Genomic DNA, 20549 nt, shown 5'->3' on the forward strand with positions numbered 1-20549 from the left:
TGGATCTCAATACCGCACCCCCATCAGTCTCATCCACAAGTTCATAAAGGAACCGTTCAACAGTCGGGACAATATCCTAATACCTATTCTGTCCAATTAGAAGAAAAGCCTGATCGTCCTCCTATTATCGTTCATCACAACTGGATGACTCGCCGTTCCGACGTTCACCTACGGGGCAATGGTCTATTGCCGCTTGATTGTGAGATCCGTCGCACACTAAACTACAGTTCCTTCGAATCCATAGAGTGATGGTTGTGAAGGAGACACCGAGACAGCGAATGTCCATCCGCTCAGGACTTGCTATGATATTGTTCTCTCTCATTTTTGCTAAGTATTTTAATTAACATTGTCTGTTATAGGAGAAGACGGACTGACTAGTAAACGAGGGGAGTCCCAAGCAGATGTTCTCCAATCAGACGATGATCAATGGTTGTTGTTATATGTTCAAGTTATTATATTTTATAGTTTGTTAAAGAAGACCGGTCTATCAAATTGTGTGTGTGTGTGTGTGTATACAGGTTGTATAACAACATATAATATGAGGTTGTTAAAGCTTTGCCAGGTTAGTAAATCCTGAAACAAAGATGCCGTATGATGTGCTCGTGTGTCTAAAACTCCAGTTGTGCCATCGGCAAGGGGCCATGTCACAACCCAGTGATTTTGGTGCCTTGGCACGATGGAATTTTCCCGCCCCATGAGAGCCTCTTGCAAAGTAAAAGGTTTTCTGTTGCAGCAGAAAACCCCAGTGCAAGAGTTCCCGCCATTCGAATGCAAATTTGTGTCCCGCTATTGGCTAGTTCTAAATTATTCCTACGTGGCGGCTGGGAATTGGCTTGCTGGCCGTTTAAAATTTCATGCGACTTCCGCCCAAGTCGGAGAACTTTGAGCACGCTGCAGAGTGCCTCAAAAGAGATCTAACTTGCGGCTGAGCTGATCGATAGACTGATCACCTATTGATTCTTCTCCCCGTCGCCGAGCGCAATCCCTGATGTACCCTTGTCCCGCCGGCTCGATTTGTGGACGGATGAGCTAGCCTGAGCCTTGCCAGCTGGAACAACTGACATAGTTGTTCATACGACCAGACCGTCAACATCGCAGCTACAAGCGGCGTAAGTAAAGTTTTGCAACCAATTAAGCCTTGTCTGCCTCTCTATTCACCAGCCCGCCCAACGAACGAGTAATTATTAAATCACCTCGAGTCGGCTTTGGCCGTCCGAGACAGTCACAAACACCAATTTATCTTCACGTGCTCATAGGAGGTGTGGAACATCTTAATCTTGTTTTTCCAGGGGAGGATTGGAAGGGGGGTCGGGGAGGGAGAGAGCTAGGGCACATATTTATTCAGGTCAAAAGTATTCACTAACCTTTGGGTGTCCGATTTTATGAGATGCCTGGGACTTGTTTAGTTTTAGGACTTAATGTTACACCCCTGCTTTCAGCTGTAGCATGTTTATAGAGTATTCTTAATGATTGGTGTACAAGGGTTTGTTGTGATTTTTGGGGATTCCTTGGCTAAATGACTGGCTGCAAATGCTGAGGCCAGGACACAATGGCTGAGGAGGCTCTTTCTGGTCCTACGTTCTTCAGCACTTCACACATTCAGAGTACTGCTCCTGCTGACTCCAGTTTGTAGCTGGAGTATTCAGTGCTTCTGTAAAGCAGACAATGGGGTATTGGGTCAAGCATCTAGGATATAAGAAGCGTGGTTTAAGAGCCTTGACTAGCATCATACAAGAACTCAGTAGTAGTGGAGATAGTACCTTAGGGAGCTGGATTCTATTTCAGGTACTATTGCCACAAGGCTACCCTCTCTCATCCCACAGTCACCTGCCTCATTCACTACATACATTCCAGCTTCCTCAACAGAAGAGACCAGGGTCACCCCTACAGTAGATCTTCCCAATTCGCACCCCCAGAGCAGATCCATTCTGTGCACTTGATGAGGCAGCAGCCGTATGATGGGAAAGGGGAGGAGTGTAAGGATGTAAATAGGCTGCATTGTAATGTAGAGGTACTAGGGAGATGAATTCAAGTTGCCCTGGCAACTAACTCTGGGTTGCTTGACTTTGCAACCAAACCAGTGTTCTTTTAACATTTGGGGGGGGGGGGGGGGGGGGGGGCTGCGGGTGCTCAACCCTAAGCACCGTGTCATTCAGTCTGTGGAGAGCTCAAGGGGTTGTGGCTTTATGAGCTATAATCGGGCACATAGGATAGGACCAGTCCCAATCCCAGCATGTGGGGTTAGGGGAAGGTGTAGGACCCCTGTACTAACTGTGCGTGTGTATGTATGCAGTTTTGGAGGGGAAAAAAACAAGCAGCAGAAAAACACCACAGAGTAACTCTGGCTGGCTGGTATCCACTTGGTTCATCAGCAGGGGATCTGCTATGTAGACTTGCCACCTTAACCTGCATAGCTGACAGTAGTAGGTTGTGACCTCTCGGGCTGATGCATGCAGATGGGGAATGAGACTTATTGGCCATGGTCTTTTGAGCCTTTGTATACCCTGGGCTATGGACGGGAGTATGCTCTAGTGGGTGACTCTTCTGCCTGCTTCTCCACCCCCAGACCTAACCCATTCTATCACATCCATCCCAATATGTTCCCAGTCCAGTTGTCCATCTTGTACCAGCCTCTCCTTGGATTCCACTAAAACTCTCTCTCTCTCTCTCTCTCTTGGGTTCTTGACCTCCCCTGCCCTGGACTCATGCAGTCTGTCACCTCAGTTCCTTATCCCAGTCTCCCTCCTCCCCAGGTTCCTCATACTAATGTCTTTACCTAGTTGCTAAAGAACTGTGACTGGTTGGATAAAGGCTTGGCCTTGTGATGTTATTAGTTAATGAAACTATACAGTATTTAAGTTCTGCTTTATTCACTTTATATAGGTTGTGATTTGTTTAATGATAAGGGCCTGTTTCTTTACCTGTCTGAAGTTACATGGAGATGGAGAAAGCTGGGTTTTTAATTAATTATTTCCCTATTTTAATTCTAGCCTTTTTTGCCCTTCAGGGTATTATGGTTAAGGCACAAAGCTTCAAAAGCCAGTGGTATAGAAGGGAGCATTGAATGATGTAGTTAGCATCATATCTGGCTGCCTTTTGACACCTGTCATCTGTTTTTTTTCCCCCCCCCCCACCCTTTTTTTTTTTTGCTTCTCAAAAGACCAGATATACCCATTTACAGGTGGGTCAGCTGGGGGCAGCATGACTCCAGAGTAAAGGTCCAAACTCCTGCAATCTGGAGCCATCCAAGAACAACTAAACTTATTTGCCATCACGCTGTAACACCATATCAGGGCTGTCAGTCTCATCTGGCCCAATGGGTGGTGTGGGGCCAGCCCAAAGGGCAGATGAATGGCATGTGCCCAACCCTGTGGGCCAGATTCAGTGCACATGAAACTCGCTTCATGGGTCTGGCTTGAGACATGTGCCACACAGCACCCACTCTGGCTGGTCCAGGACCCACATTGCATGTGGTGCCTGCCCCAGAGCTGCTGGACTGTTGCATGTGTTACATTGTCTCAGAGCAGCTGGGGCAGGTGCCCTGCATGTTCTGAACTAGCTGGTGCGGATACCATGTTCAGCGTATGTCCCCTGAAAACTCCCAGGTGGAGCCAGTCCAGCACACACTGTGCGATGTATGGATCAACCCCAGGCCCAGAGCAGCACTGGGGGCCAGGTAGTGGGGCTCCACATGCCAGATCTGGCCCCGGGGGCTGTACCTTTGTACCTTTGCCATAAATGATTTTTTTTTTTTTTTTTTTTTTTTTTGTCCTTCTGTTTTGCATTATTAAAGCTTTCAGAAAACTGGTGCTTAGGCTGTATGGTAAAGGAGGATGAATCCTCAAATGCCTTCTGTAATTTGTCTTTTCAGTGATCTCCAGAATGCAGCTGCTGGCTCTTTTGCTTCTGCATTCGCCACTTTGGTTCTTTGTCCCACAGAACTAGTGAAGTGTCGACTGCAGACCATGCATGAATTGCAGCTATCTGGGAAGATAACACAAGGACACAAGTAAGTGTGTAATCTGTTGCCATCATACATCTACTTTTGACATTCCATCCCCAATTTTAACAAGCATGTTGGCTAGTACTGGCTGCTGACTGCACAAAGGTAGATTACTTTACTTTCTAGAGAAGTGTAGTCCTGCAGACTCATAACTTCATTACCAAGGGTCTGGCCCTGCTCCCCTTCAAGGTGAATGGTAAACTTGTGTGACTGACCTGAGCCAGCAACACAACACATGTAGCCTGTTTAGTTGTGTTGGTTTTATTCCCTTACATAAAAAGTAGTAAGGATGGAGTGTTACTGTAACCATGGTGGTCCCAGAAATGTTGAGGAAATTTTTGCATGGTGTGTTGTTTTTTTGTTTTGTTTTGTTTGTTTGTTTTTATTGAGCCAACTATATAGCGGGGAGAGCTATTGCACAACCTTTTAGGACAACTACACAGTTGGTCCAATAAAGGATATAGTAAAACAGAAGTACTATTGAAGGTACTTACAAACAGTCTTTAGCATTCTACCTGTTAAAATGCTAAGTATCACTTTTTTTTTTTTTTCCCCAATCTCTCTATTAGTACAGTTTGGTCTGTAGTGAAAGGTGTTCTTCAAAAGGATGGTCCCCTTGGGTTTTACCGTGGTCTGTCTAGCACTTTACTTCGGGAACTCCCAGGCTATTTTGTCTTCTTTGGAGGATATGAGCTGAGTCGGACATTTTTTGCATCGGGGAGATCAAAAAATGAACTAGGTATGTTCCAGCTCACAGGTTGGTGAAAAAGTTGTCATTCTCCAATGGCTTTGGCATATTACGATTTATATTTTTAATATAAAATTCTCTTCTGAGGTATTTTAATGCACATCTGGATGTTCAAGTAATATATAAATAAGCTATGTTATGAGAACATTATTAAGGTTGAAAGTTAATGCACATATACAAGAAAATGTCAGAACTTCATTTTCTTGTCCCCTGCTAAGGATTTAGCAACAGTAGTTTGCTTTGCCATGATGCAGAGCTTGAGTTTTAATCACCTGACTTCTGGTCTCTGCTGTGCATAACTTTTTTTTTTTTTTTTTAATAAAATATAATCCCAGAAGCAAATTTGTACTTGCGCTGTAAAGAGCGATCACCTAACAATGGAATCTTGCTCCATACACGTGTCTTTGCCATTATACTTTGAATTGGAACTGCTGGCTTGAATGTTTATAGCCGTGTTAGCTATATTGGCTCTGATTTGGCTTGTATTTTTTGTCTTGGATATACCATTGACAGAATTGACATTTTCTGTGTACCTGTATATCTCTGTATATACAGACAGAAATATCTATTGGCAGAACCAGACTTCTGTATTCTAGGTTGAGGCTTTTGGCGGCTTCACTTAGAATTAAGGAATTAAATTTAGAAATAGTGTTAGGAAAGCATGCATATGCACCTTTAATGCCAGATTTCTAGCTAAATAGTTCATGAAATAAGTACATCTCCAAATGTGCAGATGTGTAATTCTAAAATTTCCAGCAACTCTCAATAGTTAATTCTTTATATCTAAAATACAGATCAAAACTATCAGCAAGAAGCTACTTTTTTGTGATGCACAACATTCTATGCATTCCTGCTGTTTACATACCTGCAAACAAGCTTGCTTCCCTTTTTTTTTAAAGGTCCTATTCCTTTAATGATAAGCGGTGGCTTCGGAGGCATCTGCTTATGGATTGCTGTGTACCCTATAGACTGTGTCAAATCTAGAATTCAGGTTCTTTCCATGGCTGGAAAACAGGCGGGTTTCATGGGAACGTTTTCAAATGTTTTGAGAAATGAAGGTAAGCGTGTGTATATAGGTATAACTGAATCTGCAGAATTATGGGTCAAAACCACTTTCAGTGGAGTACAATAGATACAGGAGTAATCTGGGTTATCTGGGTGGTTTGCAACTTGCTCAGTTCAGTGGATTGCTAAACTAAGAACAAGTAGCTCAGCTCCTTTATTTCAAAAGGCACAGCTCATCAACTCTGGCACAGCTGATCAAAGAAGTAGCACCCTTTGAAATAAAAGCCACTGCCAAAGGCAAAAATGCCACAGCTCTTTACTGAAGCTCTGTATTTCCTTCATCCTCTTAAAATGTGGGGTATAACTTGATCCTGTAGAGTATCCAGGTTCTATTGCACTGCAGCAGATACATTTTATAGGGGGGATTTAAGCTCTGCCTTTCCCTTGGACTGCCCGGTCCTGGGAAATGCAAGGACTTGCCCATCTCTGTAAAGACAGTGAAGGGAGAACATTGGGCAAAAGTGGTGCTAGTAAAGGAGAGATCTCTAGTAAAGGAGAATCTAAATTTTGGTTTCTTCTGCTTCCTAGTCTTGCCTCTTTTGAAGGCAGTCTCTTTAGTCCATCCATTTTTAAAATAGTGAGAGAATTTAACACATTTTACTGTCTTATAACTATAACTGGTAATGTTTTAATTTAGAAACAGGTGATACTTGGGATGAAGCTTTAAATAAGACCCTTTTTAATCTTTTAAAATAAGACTCAAGCTCCTAAGAAAGGAGTAGACTGTTAAATTGCCTTATTGATCAGTTGCTGAAGTTGTCATTTAGGAAGAGATTTGACAAATCCAAGAAGCCTAATGTGGGCAGAAAGGAGCTCCTTCCCCGACTGCTAACACATCTAGCATCCAGTAACTACCTTGGCTATTAACACTAACGTTCTCACCTCCCCTGTGAAAATCCCATTTATAGCTAGGGATCTACCTAATTCTCAGTGGCTGCCCCTTGATTTTTGCAGTCCAAGCACCAGCTGCCATTTTTGCATACCTCTGGCTGAGTGGCCCCAGAAGTCTCACCCCTCCCCATAGATTAACAGATGATTGTGTCAATCTCTGGGGAGGGACAGGACTCCTAGGTCCCCTTGGCCAATCAAAGGTGTGGAGAGGGCCCATTGCACTCTCTTTTCTGCAACTATTCCCCCCCCCCCCCACTGGGTGCTCCAGCAAAATGCCTACTGCAACTATTCCACCCCCCCCCCACTGGGTGCTCCAGCAAAATGCATGTTGCCCCTTGTCCCATCCTTGATGGTATTGGACAAGGGATGCTGTCATCTCCCCTCTTCCTGCCCAACCAGATTTTGCTCATGTGATTGGGGGTGGAGGGGAAGATGGGTCTGGCTGAGAAGGGAACCTCAACTTCCCTGTTTATGGAGAGGTACCTTGATTTTCCTGGAGAGCCTCTCTCTAAGCAGGAAAAATGAGCAAGTGCTTCATGGTCTTGAGGGGCCTCAAGCCCCCAGAACACCAACCCAGGATGGAGTGAGAGTACAAGCAGCTCGGGCTACCTGTACTCTTCCACCATAGAACTAATATACATCTGCTGTAATAAAACAGCAGAGTCTATTTAATGCCTTTTGTCATGCCACTGGTTTTGTTCCTTTTGTCACACTACAAACAGTAGCAACATCTGTTTGCTCACAATTGTTATGGTGGCACAAATGAGGTGTTGGGCAATGTCTGTTTCTACCCTTAAACTTTTGGCCTCAGAAATATTGTCAGCTGGTTCAGTTTGCCTCCTGTTCACTCTAAATGGGACCAGTAAGTGAGGTTGCTCTTCCCTGTGGGAGGTAAGGTTGTGCAAGATATTCTGAATCAGTACTTTTAAAAGTTGAACATCCAGATCATTAATTGGTTCATACTTTTGTTTCCCAGGAGTACTTGCTTTGTATTCTGGACTAAAGCCTACTCTGCTTCGTGCATTCCCAGCCAATGGCGCATTATTCCTTACCTACGAGTACAGCCGGAAGATAATGATGAAACAGATTGATGCCTACTGAAGCCTTCCAGCAGATCTCTTGAAGAAAGTGGAGCTAGAACTATAGGTCACCTTAGGGCTTGACTGTGCACACAACAAATTGGGTGACCTTGTTTTTAAGAAACCTGCTTTTTATTGAAGATTTTAAACTTAAAAAAAGAAAAGTAAATTGATTTTCCTAGACAGTAGGTACACTTTTTTTTTTTTTTTTTTTAAGTCAATCCACAGGACTGGCTGGGTAGAGGAGAAGTTTGAAAGCTGGAGATATTTGCACACTTGTTCCACCAATTAATGCTGCTCAAGAGACTTTAAGAAGCATACTGCCCTTAGTGGCCTTTGTACTCAGCATAAGATGCTACAGTTGTGTTTCCAGTTGAACCTACTGTTCCCACTTTTAAATCTAATTCTCTAGTGGTAGAGCAGAAAGTTGGTCAGGATTTCCTTTTTTCCAGTATTGATAATGCAGTGTTTACCAATGCCCTGTAATTTTGAGAAAATGTGTGAACAAATATTTTAGCTTGGCACCAGGTTGGGTTACATTTATTTCAGCCTGAAACTATGAGCTTCTTGTTAAAGAGTAAAGCAAATTACTAGCTGGGTCAGACACTACAATTAATTTACTAGATTAGGTCAGAGGTGTCAAACTCATCTGGCTCCACAGGCCAGGTAGGTAGTGTGGGGGTGATCCATGGGCTGGTTCTAGCTTATGGATCCCCCATTCTCTTCCCCAGCATATCTGATTCAGCAGATGTTCCAGCTGATCTGGGACCTACACTGCACTTGCTGCCTCTGCAGCCCCAGACCCACTGCCTGCAAGTGCTGTGAACAGCATGAGTCTTGGAACAGGTGTCATGTGGCATAGTCCAGCTGGGGTGGCAACTGCACAGCAGCTATTCCAGCTGGACTGGACTATATGCCTAAGCAGCATATGACCCAGACCAGCTGGAACAGTGACTGATCAAGTATGGAGAGTGAGGAAGGCTGCATGCTGTGTGGGGCAGTACTGGGTGCTGGATGGCAGGACTTCCTGGCCTGTTTGTTTGACACTTCTGGGATTAAATCATCCTGCAAGGTTAGAGGAGACTAATGCTTTGCTTGAGGCTTGGGATAGTCTTCCCCTAAGCATACGACAGTCACAATACTGTTATAAGAGGCTGGGAAAGAAGTTGCCAGCAGTCAAATTACATTTATGCTTTTTGGATGGAATAATTGGCTTCAGTAGGCTAGAATAAGTCACTTCAACTATGAGAGTACAGTGATTGGGAATGGGAGACCATGGCTTCAACTTCTCCCCAGGTCAGAGTAGGCATTCAAACCAACTTCTCATTTCACTACTACCCCTTGAAGTCATTCTTTTCTCCAACTTCCTGACCATGCAAATAGTGCACGTGCTAGGTAGAGCAGCAGCCTTAGACTACACGAAGGCAACTTATTCCAACCCCCTGTATTGTACCATAGCAAAACAATTTACCCTTTGTGTGGAAGACTCAGTTTAAAAACCTCCCAAAGGTGTGGGTTACAGCTGTGTTAGTCTAAAGGACTTATCCCAGTTACCTAAGTATTTGTTTGTATATCTTTTATTACACCAACCAAATACTTGGAAAAATTGTTCTTTACAAGCTTTTGGGCACAAGACACCCTGCTTCAGGTATAGACCAGCATGTCTTCACAGCCTCAGGGTTCTGGCCTATGCAATACTAGATAGAAGAGACCTACCAGTTATGTGAATCTAGTCTTTGGCAACAGGAACTAAAGCAAAATAGTTATGTATTTGATCACTTGGAGCTATAGGTACAAAGCCATCTTTAGCAAATATTTAATGAAAACATGTAGTAGTAGTATTTTGCTGGTACTTTCCAGCTGAAGGTCATTAGCTTCCTTGCAGTACTTCTCTCAGCAGTATGTAAACCTAAAAAAGAATTGGTACTAGAGGGGTTTTTGGAGGTTTTTTGTTTTGTTTGTTTTTTTAAAAACAGAGTATGCTAGTGTCTTAAATTTCCATAGACCAAGTAGCTACAGGAAGATCAGATTGCTGCTTCTTATCTATCTCTTCTGTAAAGAATTAATTTCCTATAAGCTCAAATATCTGGCACTGTATGCAGTCTGGCTACATAACCCACAAGTGAGAAAAATATTAAAAAGAGAACAAGTAGTAGCAGCAGCTGCCACCGCCTCTAGTTTAGTGTTCCTATAATCTAAAGGATTCTTTGTTAATGCTAGTTCTGGCTTTAGCTAGTCTTTAGAGGACAGCAGAAGGATTCAATAAGACAGGATTCCTGGTAGGAATAAAACAACCTTAAATTTGAGTTAGTTTTGGTTTGCTTTGCAACTTACGCTTTAGGTCAGGTTTGTTTTTTAAAGATCTCTGCAGGCACAGGAAGGTGACCCAGCTCCTGTAGGCTTGAACAACCTCCTATTCCAGGGGTGGGCAAAGTGTGGCCTACTGGCCACATCTGGCCTGCCAAGAAATTCCATCCAGTTTGCAGGGCTCATCTGCAAGCCCTGGCCCTTGCTACCCCTCTGCAAGCTGGCACCTCCACCCAGGAGGTATAGTTCTGGTTGCCAAGCACCTGCCCCCCTCACCAACCTGACCCATGCCAGCCCCAAGCTAACAGGCACTAGAGACAAGCAGCCAATGACTGGCAGAGCTTTTGCTGGTGCCCCATACTTGTTCAGCCCACCTCAACTTGTATTTAGGGCCCTTGCCTGCAAGCTTGGAATGTACCAGAGTAAGACTATTTTGAGCTATAATGCAATCGCCTCTAGATACACTATGTAAGTGGAGTCAGGAGAGACTTTTTTTTTTTAAATAAGTCAAAATAAAGTTACAGTAGGTGATCAGTTGTTTAGTACAAGATGTTTTTCTCTCCCCCCGTTTCAAACTCCCTCCTTTCAAAAGGAGTACTTCCAGGGCAAGGGGGAGGGAGTCCCCATGCAAAGATGTTTCAGCTTGTGAAAGAAATAAAGTGCACCAAAACCTGTTGCAGATACTGTACAAGAGTCTCAAAGAATGTAATTTTGGTACTTTGCAGGGGAGAGGGGGGGGGGTGGGGGAGGAGGAGGAGGAGGAGAGATGAAGGTGGTAAATGGCAAGTGACACCTGTTTAGGAATTAAAAAAATTGAAGTTCTGCTGCATAAATGGGATAAATTGTTAGATTTTCATTTAGAAGTATAGCTACTGGAAGAGTAGGTAAGAATTATTCCAATAACTTAAAGAGAGAGATCAATTTTTAAAGGAGGGACAAAAAGTAAAAGACAAGTAGACTCGTTATAAGGAAAAAAGAAAGCTGGGGAAAAAACCCACAAAAAAACTAACCCCCTAAAAAGATAAAAAAAAAAAAAAAAAAAAAGTCAGCCAAACAAAAACTGTAGCTTCTTAAAAGTTATACCTGTGCTCCAGTCCATGGGTATTTAAGTGGGAAAGCCTGGAAGTGCTACTGAAAGCTCATTTGAATTTTTCTAGACAAGTGTTTTATGAAGTCAGTAGAATCTCTGAACACAGGTCACCCAAAAAAGCTTAAAGCTTAAGAATTAAGTGACCAAGTATACAACAACTATAGTAGGAGACTTACTATTTTCCTATTATGTCAAGGAGGTATAATTCATGGAGTAGCCAGGCTCTTTTAAGAGTTAAAAAAAAGTTGAAGAGATTAAAAAAAACCCAGACAAACATGCATTAAAAATGCTTGCAATTTAAGATTGTGCAATTAGTTTAACTGACCCAAGAACCCAAATTTTAGCAAGGCAGTTGATTCCCTTTACTACTGACAAGAGGTTCCTTTTAGTGGCTATTACACTTCAAGTTGTAAAATATGGACTCCTGTAATAGGGAAGCTTTCCTTTCAGAGTAGAGAGCAGTATGGTAAACATTAAATTAAAACACATTTAAAAGCTACACACAACCACTTTCTATACTATGCCTTTGACTTTTGACTCTAGTACAAGTTAGAGGCAGCAGTTTATAGATTTTGGGTGTACTCTACACGGCTTCTTTGGGGGAGTTTTTTGTTTTGTTTGTTTGTTTGTTTTGAGGGGATGGAAGTCTTACAAGCATCTTGTCCACTGGGTAGCTGTATAGTGTATAAAGAGATCCAAGACAATAGCTTGCACAAGTTTACATACATACTTTTTGAACTGGAAAAAAGTTACAGGGCAGAAGTTCATTGCTTTAAGATCTGGGAAGAAAACAGAACATGGGAGAGGTTATGTATAACTCTTGCTCCTATGGGAGCTAGGATCAGCAGAAAAACAAAATTAAAGTTCTTACCTACTCTGGTTCTGAGGACCACTTTTCTGGCAGTCTTGTTGACAAGTGATGAATGCCTTGTAAAATTAAGAGTTTACACTAGAGTTACCCCTTGTAAGAATAAAGGTCTTCTAAATTGAGACCACCTCCACTTCCGTACTTAAAAAGGGAGGCCAATTTAAAGAGACTAAGCTTCCTACCTCAGATTCTCTCATTTATACTCTACCTCTTAAGTCACATCCCATCTTCCTGCCCTCCCCCCCAAAACTGACTAGCACCATGAATGAAAAGGACCTGGGGGGTAATAGACTGCAGTATGAATGAGCCAGTAGGGCAAATACTCTGGCATGCATCAAATCGATGCATCTCCAGCAAAGCCAAGGAGGAGATTATTCCGCTTGACTCATTGGTGAGAGTGCAGCTGGAGTACTGCATCCAGTTCTGGGCACTGCACTTCAATGAGGACATGGACAAGCTTGAGAGAGTCCAAAGGAGAGCCACCCATACAAAAACAAGAGAGTCTTACATGGCAAGCCATACAAGGAAAAGGCTGAGGGATCTGGGACTCTTCAGCCTAAAGAGAAGAAGAGAGTGAGAGGGGACTTGGTAGCAGCTTACCACTACAGTTGGGGAATACATCAAGGGCTCAGTGAGCAATTGTTCACCAGGGCACCTGAGGGGGAAGTTAGGAATAAACGGCCACAGAAGACCTATTCAGGTTCAACATTAGGAAAGACTTCAGTCAGGGTGTTCAGACTGTGGAATAAGCTCCCTCCAGAGGTGGTACAATCACCTACGCTGGAAATCCTCAAGGAGGAGACTAGATAGTCACCTTGATAGGGACATCTGACCCCCAGTTATCTTTCCTGCTTGGTGCAGGGAGCTGGACCTGATGATCTTTGAGGTCCCTTCCTGCCTTATAATCTGTGAATCTTTCCCTCCCCCACTTTTTCTTTACTGAATTTTCTACCTTCTTTCCCTCTAGTACTCAGGCATGGGTAGCCCATGTTAAGTTTGCCCAGTTCTGCCCCCCAGAACTACACCAGCCGCTGCCTAGGGAGACAGTACCAAGTGCCAGTAGCACTGCAAGAGGATCAGAATTGGTGCCACAGTCTAGTGCTGCAGTACTATTATGTACCATATACCATCATGGCCAGATTGCATGACGACTTAAATCAGATGAAAGGTTTGACAACTCGGAGACTGCATGAATGCCCAGGCAGGACAAGGGGAAAACAAAAAAAACAAAGTGAGACTGCTTCTTGATAGAAGTCAGGACAGGCTACAGACAGATTAGTTAGCCTTTGCAGTTTCATATTCAGTATCTTCCTGCCAGTCTTCACTGCTGAATGCACAGTGTGGACAAGTGCAAGACTGGGTTAATTCTTGCTGCCATACCTTAACTGCTTTGGACATATCTACATTGTAGAGCAATGTGTTGAACTAGTACTGGATCTAGTTCCAGCCTGCCAGCCTCAGCTTCAGCCTTTCAATTAACAAACATGCACATGTATCCACTGGTGGTCACAGGCATTTTTGAACAGCAAACACAGCTAAGAGCCAGAAGTTAAGTAAAAAAGCATTCCTCAGCTCAGCCCCTGTCAAGTGGTGGTGGAAGGAAAGAACTAAAACATGCTTATTAACCAAGGTCTGACACAGCAGTGAGAGATGTGCTCAATGCAAGCAGGGTATAAAGAATGGAAAAAGGAGTCTCCAGATGCATGCATTTGTAAGTTCTTACCTATTTAAAATGATTCCTTAAAATATCAGATGATACATGCACACGATTGTAAAACAGATTAGGAAAAGACAAGTTCCTACCTATTCGTAAGACATGGGGCCAACATATATGCAGGTTGGGTTCTCTCCTTTTCTCCAAGCAAGGTTTTAAAAAAGGGAGATCCACTGGACACAGGATAAATATGGATCCATACGAAGTGGTGTTTAAATATTGAAAAAGAGAACCCAAAAAACTGTAGGGACTGTGAAAAGCAAGCAGCTGTATAAGATCTATACAAAGAAGTTTTCTTGTTTCAAGGTTTATTTGAGATGTGTCAATATACAAAGTGTACCAAGATAGTCTCAGAAGATACCACCTTATTGGAAGAGACTAAACATGATTAAAGGAAACAAAGAACTTAAGCAAATGCCAACATCTTCCCACTATGGTTCAACAAAGTTCAACTCCACAGCAAACTCCTCTCTGTAGATCTTCCACACTTTGGCCTTGTGAGGGTTATCCAACTCATTTCTAGGAAGGTAAAGCCTGGAAGACAGAATTTAAGAGGGTGAACTCTTCAGTGATCTTCTCTCATCCATATTGCATTCAAAAAACAGGCTGAAAAAAAAAGTTATCAGCCCTGTTTCTGCAAGAACACTCAAAGTGGTATTTAAAATCCAGCCCTTAACTGTAACAGCTTTAAGCAACAAAAACAAAAAACCCCACTCCCTCCCTCCCCAGGACTAGTGAAGCAGGGATGTTCAGACATGGTACTGCAAGCATCACTATTTGTACTTTGTAACAGCACAGACAAGATTATAAAAATCCATGCAGAACACCAGGATGAGAGCAGTCTCACAGGCAAGAGGCATGTTCTACTTATCTAGACCAGAGTCCTGACAGGACTATACCAATTTTCTACTGCTAAATAGCTGCAGCAGTGAAGGAGGCAGCAGCAAAAAACACTGTTCCCCCACTATAAGCATGAGGCAGCACCATTATTGAAATACTTCTGTGCTGCATCTGCCTTTGCAAAATGGTCCCTCGTGCACCAACAGACAATAGCTTGCACTTCACCACCATAGCTTTGTTGTACCTGTTATTTTCTATAAAGGAAGTGTTAAACCAGAAGAAGAATGGGCAGTCATCATAGCCTTTTGGAAGATCCTGGAAGAAACAAGATTAGATTTAGGATATATTTTCTTGCAGAGTTTTAGTCTTAAAAAGTTATTACCTGGACAGTTTCCACTTCTTCAAAGCATGGGGTAGCATGGTTTAGGACCACTCCACCCAGAAAGTTATGTTCAGTGAGCAGCAGTCCCTATCACAGCAGTTCACTAGAAGGGTTGTATCTGAAGTAATTTTTGGGAAAGGACTAAAAGAAGTCAGTAAATCACCAGACTGTCAGTCCCAGCACTGGGACCACACTCAAGCCTCAAGCTGCCTCTGACCACTGACAAGATCTGGCAGCAGGGACAGCACCCTCTTCAGTCCTCAGCTCCCTATGCCTCCCCCTACCCCTGGCACAGACCTAGCTTTCTGGAGCTACCAACAAAGCAGTGCTTACTAGGGTTTTCCCAGCCTGCATACTGTGCAACTACTCAGAACATATCCCAATTTAACATGGCATAGTAGTGCTTAGCATGCATTTTATTCAGATCATATTAAGTGCCCCATTCAACATAGCTCCTGTTTCATTGACCAAGGGCTATGATGCAATCCAAGAGTTACTTGCAGCATTTCTAGTAGTCAAGAAAGTGGAGACAAAGAAACTTTGTAGTCTTAAGTATGTGTACTCCATTACTTGGGTATGTTATTGAACAATCCACCTTCAGAGAAAAAAAAAGTAGTAACGTACTCTGGTTTTGATTCAGAAGTAGTTTCTGCAGTTGCACAAAAGCAACCCCAGCTCTGCTCTTTTCACTGGTGGCTTTTCAGTATCCTGCATTATTTGCTAGAATGTGCACATCTAAAATTTCTAAATGGTCAGACAGCTATAGAAGATTAAAAGCAACCCCTGTATTACTTACAGAACGGGATTCAAATCGAATTTTTACGTCACCACTTATGACAGGGCAGCCTTCCAAACCAATTGCTACAAAGTCTCTTTCAGCATCAAAAAATAACTGAAACAAGACAGAAGTAATCAAGGCATGTTTTCAACTACCAACACTAGAAGTGCATACAATGCAGCAGTTGCACATTCAAACTAGGTTACTGCTCATAACAATACCCACTTATCTGAAGTGACAGCCTGATGAACAAGGCAAATAAAAGGGCGAGAGAGAGAGAATTATTGTTTTGACATTCCTAGTCTGGTTAGGAAATTAGTCTGGGTTGGGGGGTCACCTAGTGGGCTATTAGTTTATTGGGAAAATTTATTCCCCTACACCCAGCCTTAAGGGCAAAATTTTTCCTGGATATCCTAATGCCTCTTACAGTAGATGTTTTATCCCTCATGTCTCCCCAAAAAGATTTGGTTTCTTACTTCAAACAGAGTGGGAAATAAAACATGCAATCTAGTAAAAACACATTTGGTCCAAGTTGTTACCCTGCAGTTTTCTTGAATGGTGCACGCACACTGGAATACCACTTGCTTCTTCAGTATTATCTGAACTTTGAGGTCACTTCCGTTGCCTTTTCCAACTCCTAGAAGGAAGAACGATGCTAGATTTTAGATACCTAGTAGTCCTTCTCCATACACATTTGTTTTTAGGAGTTAATCAGAACTTCCGGAGGCCAGAAAAGAAATAGGATTTACTCCATCAAATGTCTTGCTTAGTAGTTCCAAGATGTGCTGCAGGTCTTGAGCATGCATGTTCATTTAACGACAGTTGGAATCTGATCCCAAATGTGCCATTACTTGCCTGGGCTGCATTTCCATGTTCACAAGGCACCTGGCAGTCAGCTTCTTCCTGGTACAAAGGGAACCTGGACTGGGACCCACAGGGTGCATCTTCATGAGTCCTTATGGATACTTTTGTTACTGTACCATCATTTAGTACTTTTGGAAGTACTAAGGATGGCACAAAAATAACAATGCACAGCACAGTATGGGCTATTATTAGCTGCTACATGGCTGTAACATGCTATAATGAGGGAATGCATTGGTACAGCAATATAGCTGCAGCATCACTGTTGTGATTAGTGACACTACACTACAGTAGTGTTGCTATGACAAATGTAGCATCATGCATCTTAGTACAATCAGCTTACTGTTAGTCCCAGCCTGGGACTGTATTGGAGCTGGCTGAAGATTCCAGTGTGGTCCCAGGACTGGGGGAAGCTGTCAACCAAGCCAAGCCCTGCCATGCAACTGGGTACATTCAAGTTTAAAGACAGATTCATAGATGTTAGGGTCAGAAGAGAACTCCGTAGGTCATCGAGTCTGACCCCCTGCCCTGGGCAGGAAAGAGCTGGGGTCAGACAACTCCAGCTAGGTACTGGTCCAGTCTCCTCTTGAAGACCCCCAAGGTGGGGGAGAGTACCACCTCCCCTCAGAAGTCCATTCCAGAGCCTGGCAACCCTTACTATGAAGAAGTTCTTTGTAATGTCCAACCTAAATCTGCTCTCCGTCAATTTGTGGCCATTGTTCCAGGGGATGCCTTAGTAAATAAAGCATCTCTGATTCCTTGCTGCCCTCCCCTGATGAATTTACAGGCAGCCACAAGATCACCTCTCAGCCTTCTCTTGTGAAGGCTGAAGAGATCTAGGTCCCTCAGTCTCTGCTCACAGGGCCTTGCCTGCAGGCCTCTGACCCCTCAAGATTCTCTGCATCCCTCTTGAAGTGCAGCACCCCACGCTGGATGCAGTACTCCAACTGCGGCCTGACTAGTGACACAGGGAGGAACCAGCACCTCCCTGGACCTGTTCGTTATGTATCTGCTAATGCATGAAGTGTGGTTAGCCTTGTTGATCATTTTGTCACATTGACAACTCATGTTCATCTTGGAGTCAATTATGACTCCAAGATCCCTTTCTGCTGCTGAGGTCCTCCCCCCAGCCTGTAAGCATGTTAGTGATTTTTTTTTTGCCCAGGTGCAGTGATTTGCACTCATCTCTGTTAAATTGCATCCCATTTCATTCTGCCCATTTTTCTAACCTGTCTAGATTCACCTGGATCCATTCCCTACCCTCTGGGGTGTTAACCTTGCCCCATAATTTGGTATTATCTGCAAGCCTGGACAGGATGCTCTCCACACCCTTATTCAAGTCACTGATGAAGACGGTGAATAGCACCAATCCAAGGACCAAGCCTCTCAGGACTCCACTTCCCACATCTTTCCAGATCAATATCAACCCATCCACCACCACTCTGGGTGTGACCCTCAAGCCATTTTGCCACCCACCTGACCATGTAATCATCTACATTGCAGCCTGTCACTTCAATATGGTATCTCATTCTCTTCTCATAAATAAAGGCCTTCTTAAAGTCTAGATAGAGGACATCTACCTTGATTCCTGTGTCTAAGCGTTGTGTGACCTGGTCATAAAAAGAAGCAAAAGCTAGTCAGGCAGAATCTACCTGCTACGATTTCTTTTCAGCATTTCTCCTGGGCTCCCACAAATGTGATCTTGAATGATTTTTTCCTAGAGTTTTCCCCAAGAATAGAGGCAAGATGACCTGGCCTATAGTTTCCTGGTTCCTCCCTCCTCTTCTTGAAAATAGGGACTACATTGGCCCTTTTCCAGTCCTCTGGGACCGGACCAGAGCAGCAGGAGTGCTTGAACAGCTGTGCCAGCAGCTCTGCTATGACACTGGCCAATTCCTTCGGCACCCTTGGTGGAAGTTCGTCTGGGCCCACTGATTTGAATACATACCTCCCCCTCTTCACTAAGTCTGCATTAACAGTTGGTGGGCTGGTGTCCCTCCTATGTTCACCTACAGTCCAATTGGGGGATTTGTCTTGGTCTGTGTCTAGGAATACAGATGCAGAGAACTCACTGAAGAGCTCAGCTTTGTCCCCACCCTTCACCAATTGCCCTAGTTTGTCCTGTAGGGGTCTTATGCTACCCTGCACCTTCTTTTTGCTCCCTATACCCAAAGGACTTTTTGTTGTACTTAATTTGTCACCAGCCTAAGTTCTAATCTTGATTTGGCCTTCTCAACTGATTCCCTGCAAGTGAGAGCCAGGGAGGTATACACCCCCTTGGTAGCTACCCCGTTTTCACAGCCTGTGTACTTCTTTCTTTGCCCTTGGCTGAACAGAGGTGAGCAGGCGGAGGGGGATCAGGGCAACTGAGGAGAAGATTGATGGGTACTTCCTTTCTCTGCAGAGCCAGACAGCCAAACAAAGGTGCCAGTCACAGGGCTCAAGTGCCTATACACCAATGCTAGAAGCATATAAGCAGTGGAAACAGGGAGGGATTACTGAAGAGGAGTATACCTCCTCAGCTCGCAGTTGTAAGGAGGCAGTTAGAAAGGCCAAAGCTACCATGGAGATGAAGATGGCATCCCAAGTTAAAGGATAAAAAAAAAAAATAAAGAAAAATAAAGAAATAAAAATTAAAATTAAAATTTAAAAAAAAATTGTTCGAGATATATAGGGAGTAAAAGAAAGGCCCACGGTGGAATAGGACTGCTCCTGAACAGTCAAAAGCAAATGACGACAGACGGGGGGGGGCAAGGCTGAACTCAATGAATTCTTTGCCTCAGTGTTCCTAAATGAGGGGCAAGACAAGTCTCACAATGGGATTGTAGGGAGACAACAGCAGGGCGCCAGACTACCAAGCATTGACCCCGAGATGGTGCAGAGTCACTTGGAAGAACCGGATGCATTTAAAGTTGGCAGGCCCGGATGAGCTCCATCCGAGGGTGCTGAAGGCACTGGCTGATATTCTTGCCAGGGGCTGTGCAATGACATTTGAACACTCGTGGCACACAGGCCAGGTCCCAGAGGACTGGAATAGGGCCAGTGGGTCCCTATTTTCAAGAAGGGGAGGAAGGAAGATCCAAGCAACTATAGGCCAGTCAGTCTCACCTCCATCCTTGGCAAAGTCTTTGAAAAGATTAAGGCTCATATGTGTGAGAGCCCAGCAGGAAAAGTTATGCTGAGGGGAAACCAGCATGGGTTTGTAGCAGGTAGATCATGCCTGACTAATCTAGTCTCTTTTTACGACCAGGGTACAAAACACCTGGACGCAGGAGTAGTTGGCGACTTAGACTTCAGGAAGGCCTTCAATACGGTATCCCACCCCATACTGGTGAACAAGTTAAGAGGCTGTGACTTGGATAACACAATCCAGTGGGTGGCAAACTGGCTAGAGGGTCAAATCCAGAGAGTGGTGGTGGATGGGTCAGTATCTATTTGGAGGGACATGGGCAGTGGGGTCCTGCAGGCCTCGGTCCGATACTCTTCAATGTCTTCATCAGTGACTTGGACGAGGGACTGAAGTGTACTCTGTCCAAGTGTGCGGATGATACAAAGCTGTGGGGAGAGGTGAACACACTGGAGGGCAGGGAACAGCTACAGGCAGACCTGGACAGGTTGGACAAATGGGCAGAAAACAAAAGAATGCAATTCAACAAGGAGAAATGCAAAATGCTGCACCTAGGAAGGAAAAAAAGTGTCCAGCACACCTACTGCCTAGGAAGTGACCTGCTTGGTAGCATGGAAGCAGAAAGGGATCTTGGAGTCCTAGTGGACTCCAAGATGAACACGAGTCAGTGTGGTGAAGTCATCAGAAAAGCTAACTACTTTATCATGCATCAGCAGGTGCATGACAAATAGGGCCAAGGAGGGGACACTGCCCCTCTATCGGGCGCTAGTCAGCCCGCCGTTGGAGTAGTGTGCAG

The 20549-nt window shown here is 43.9% G+C and overlaps 2 protein-coding genes across 10 annotated transcripts in view; one reads left to right on the forward strand and one right to left on the reverse strand.

Annotated features, from left to right (window-relative positions):
* SLC25A15 (solute carrier family 25 member 15) overlaps positions 1-12535 on the forward strand; it is a 44232-nt gene extending 31697 nt beyond the window's left edge. For all 6 annotated transcript variants that reach the window (XM_006025783.2, XM_025206634.1, XM_025206633.1 and 3 more), the window contains 4 exons: positions 3872-4009; positions 4573-4742; positions 5651-5809; positions 7684-12535. In XM_006025783.2, the coding sequence (XP_006025845.1) occupies positions 3872-4009; positions 4573-4742; positions 5651-5809; positions 7684-7808 (592 nt within the window). In that variant the 3' untranslated portion in view covers positions 7809-12535. The remainder of the gene's footprint in view (positions 1-3871; positions 4010-4572; positions 4743-5650; positions 5810-7683) is intronic.
* Positions 12536-14056: 1521 nt separating this feature from the next.
* The window catches only part of LOC102387938 (phosphatidylinositol 3,4,5-trisphosphate 3-phosphatase TPTE2), a 41746-nt gene continuing 35253 nt past the window's right edge, over positions 14057-20549 (reverse strand). For 3 of the 4 annotated variants that reach the window (XM_006025785.3, XM_025206638.1, XM_025206641.1), the window contains exons 16-19: positions 16305-16402; positions 15784-15879; positions 14850-14920; positions 14057-14299 (exon numbers count right to left, since the gene is read on the reverse strand). In XM_006025785.3, coding sequence (XP_006025847.1) covers positions 14197-14299; positions 14850-14920; positions 15784-15879; positions 16305-16402 — 368 coding nt within the window. In that variant the 3' untranslated portion in view covers positions 14057-14196. The remainder of the gene's footprint in view (positions 14300-14849; positions 14921-15783; positions 15880-16304; positions 16403-20549) is intronic. The other variant, XM_025206639.1, reaches the window with a different exon arrangement.

Source organism: Alligator sinensis, unplaced genomic scaffold (assembly GCF_000455745.1).
Source record: "Alligator sinensis unplaced genomic scaffold, ASM45574v1 scaffold1031_1, whole genome shotgun sequence".
Taxonomy (NCBI): domain Eukaryota; kingdom Metazoa; phylum Chordata; order Crocodylia; family Alligatoridae; genus Alligator; species Alligator sinensis.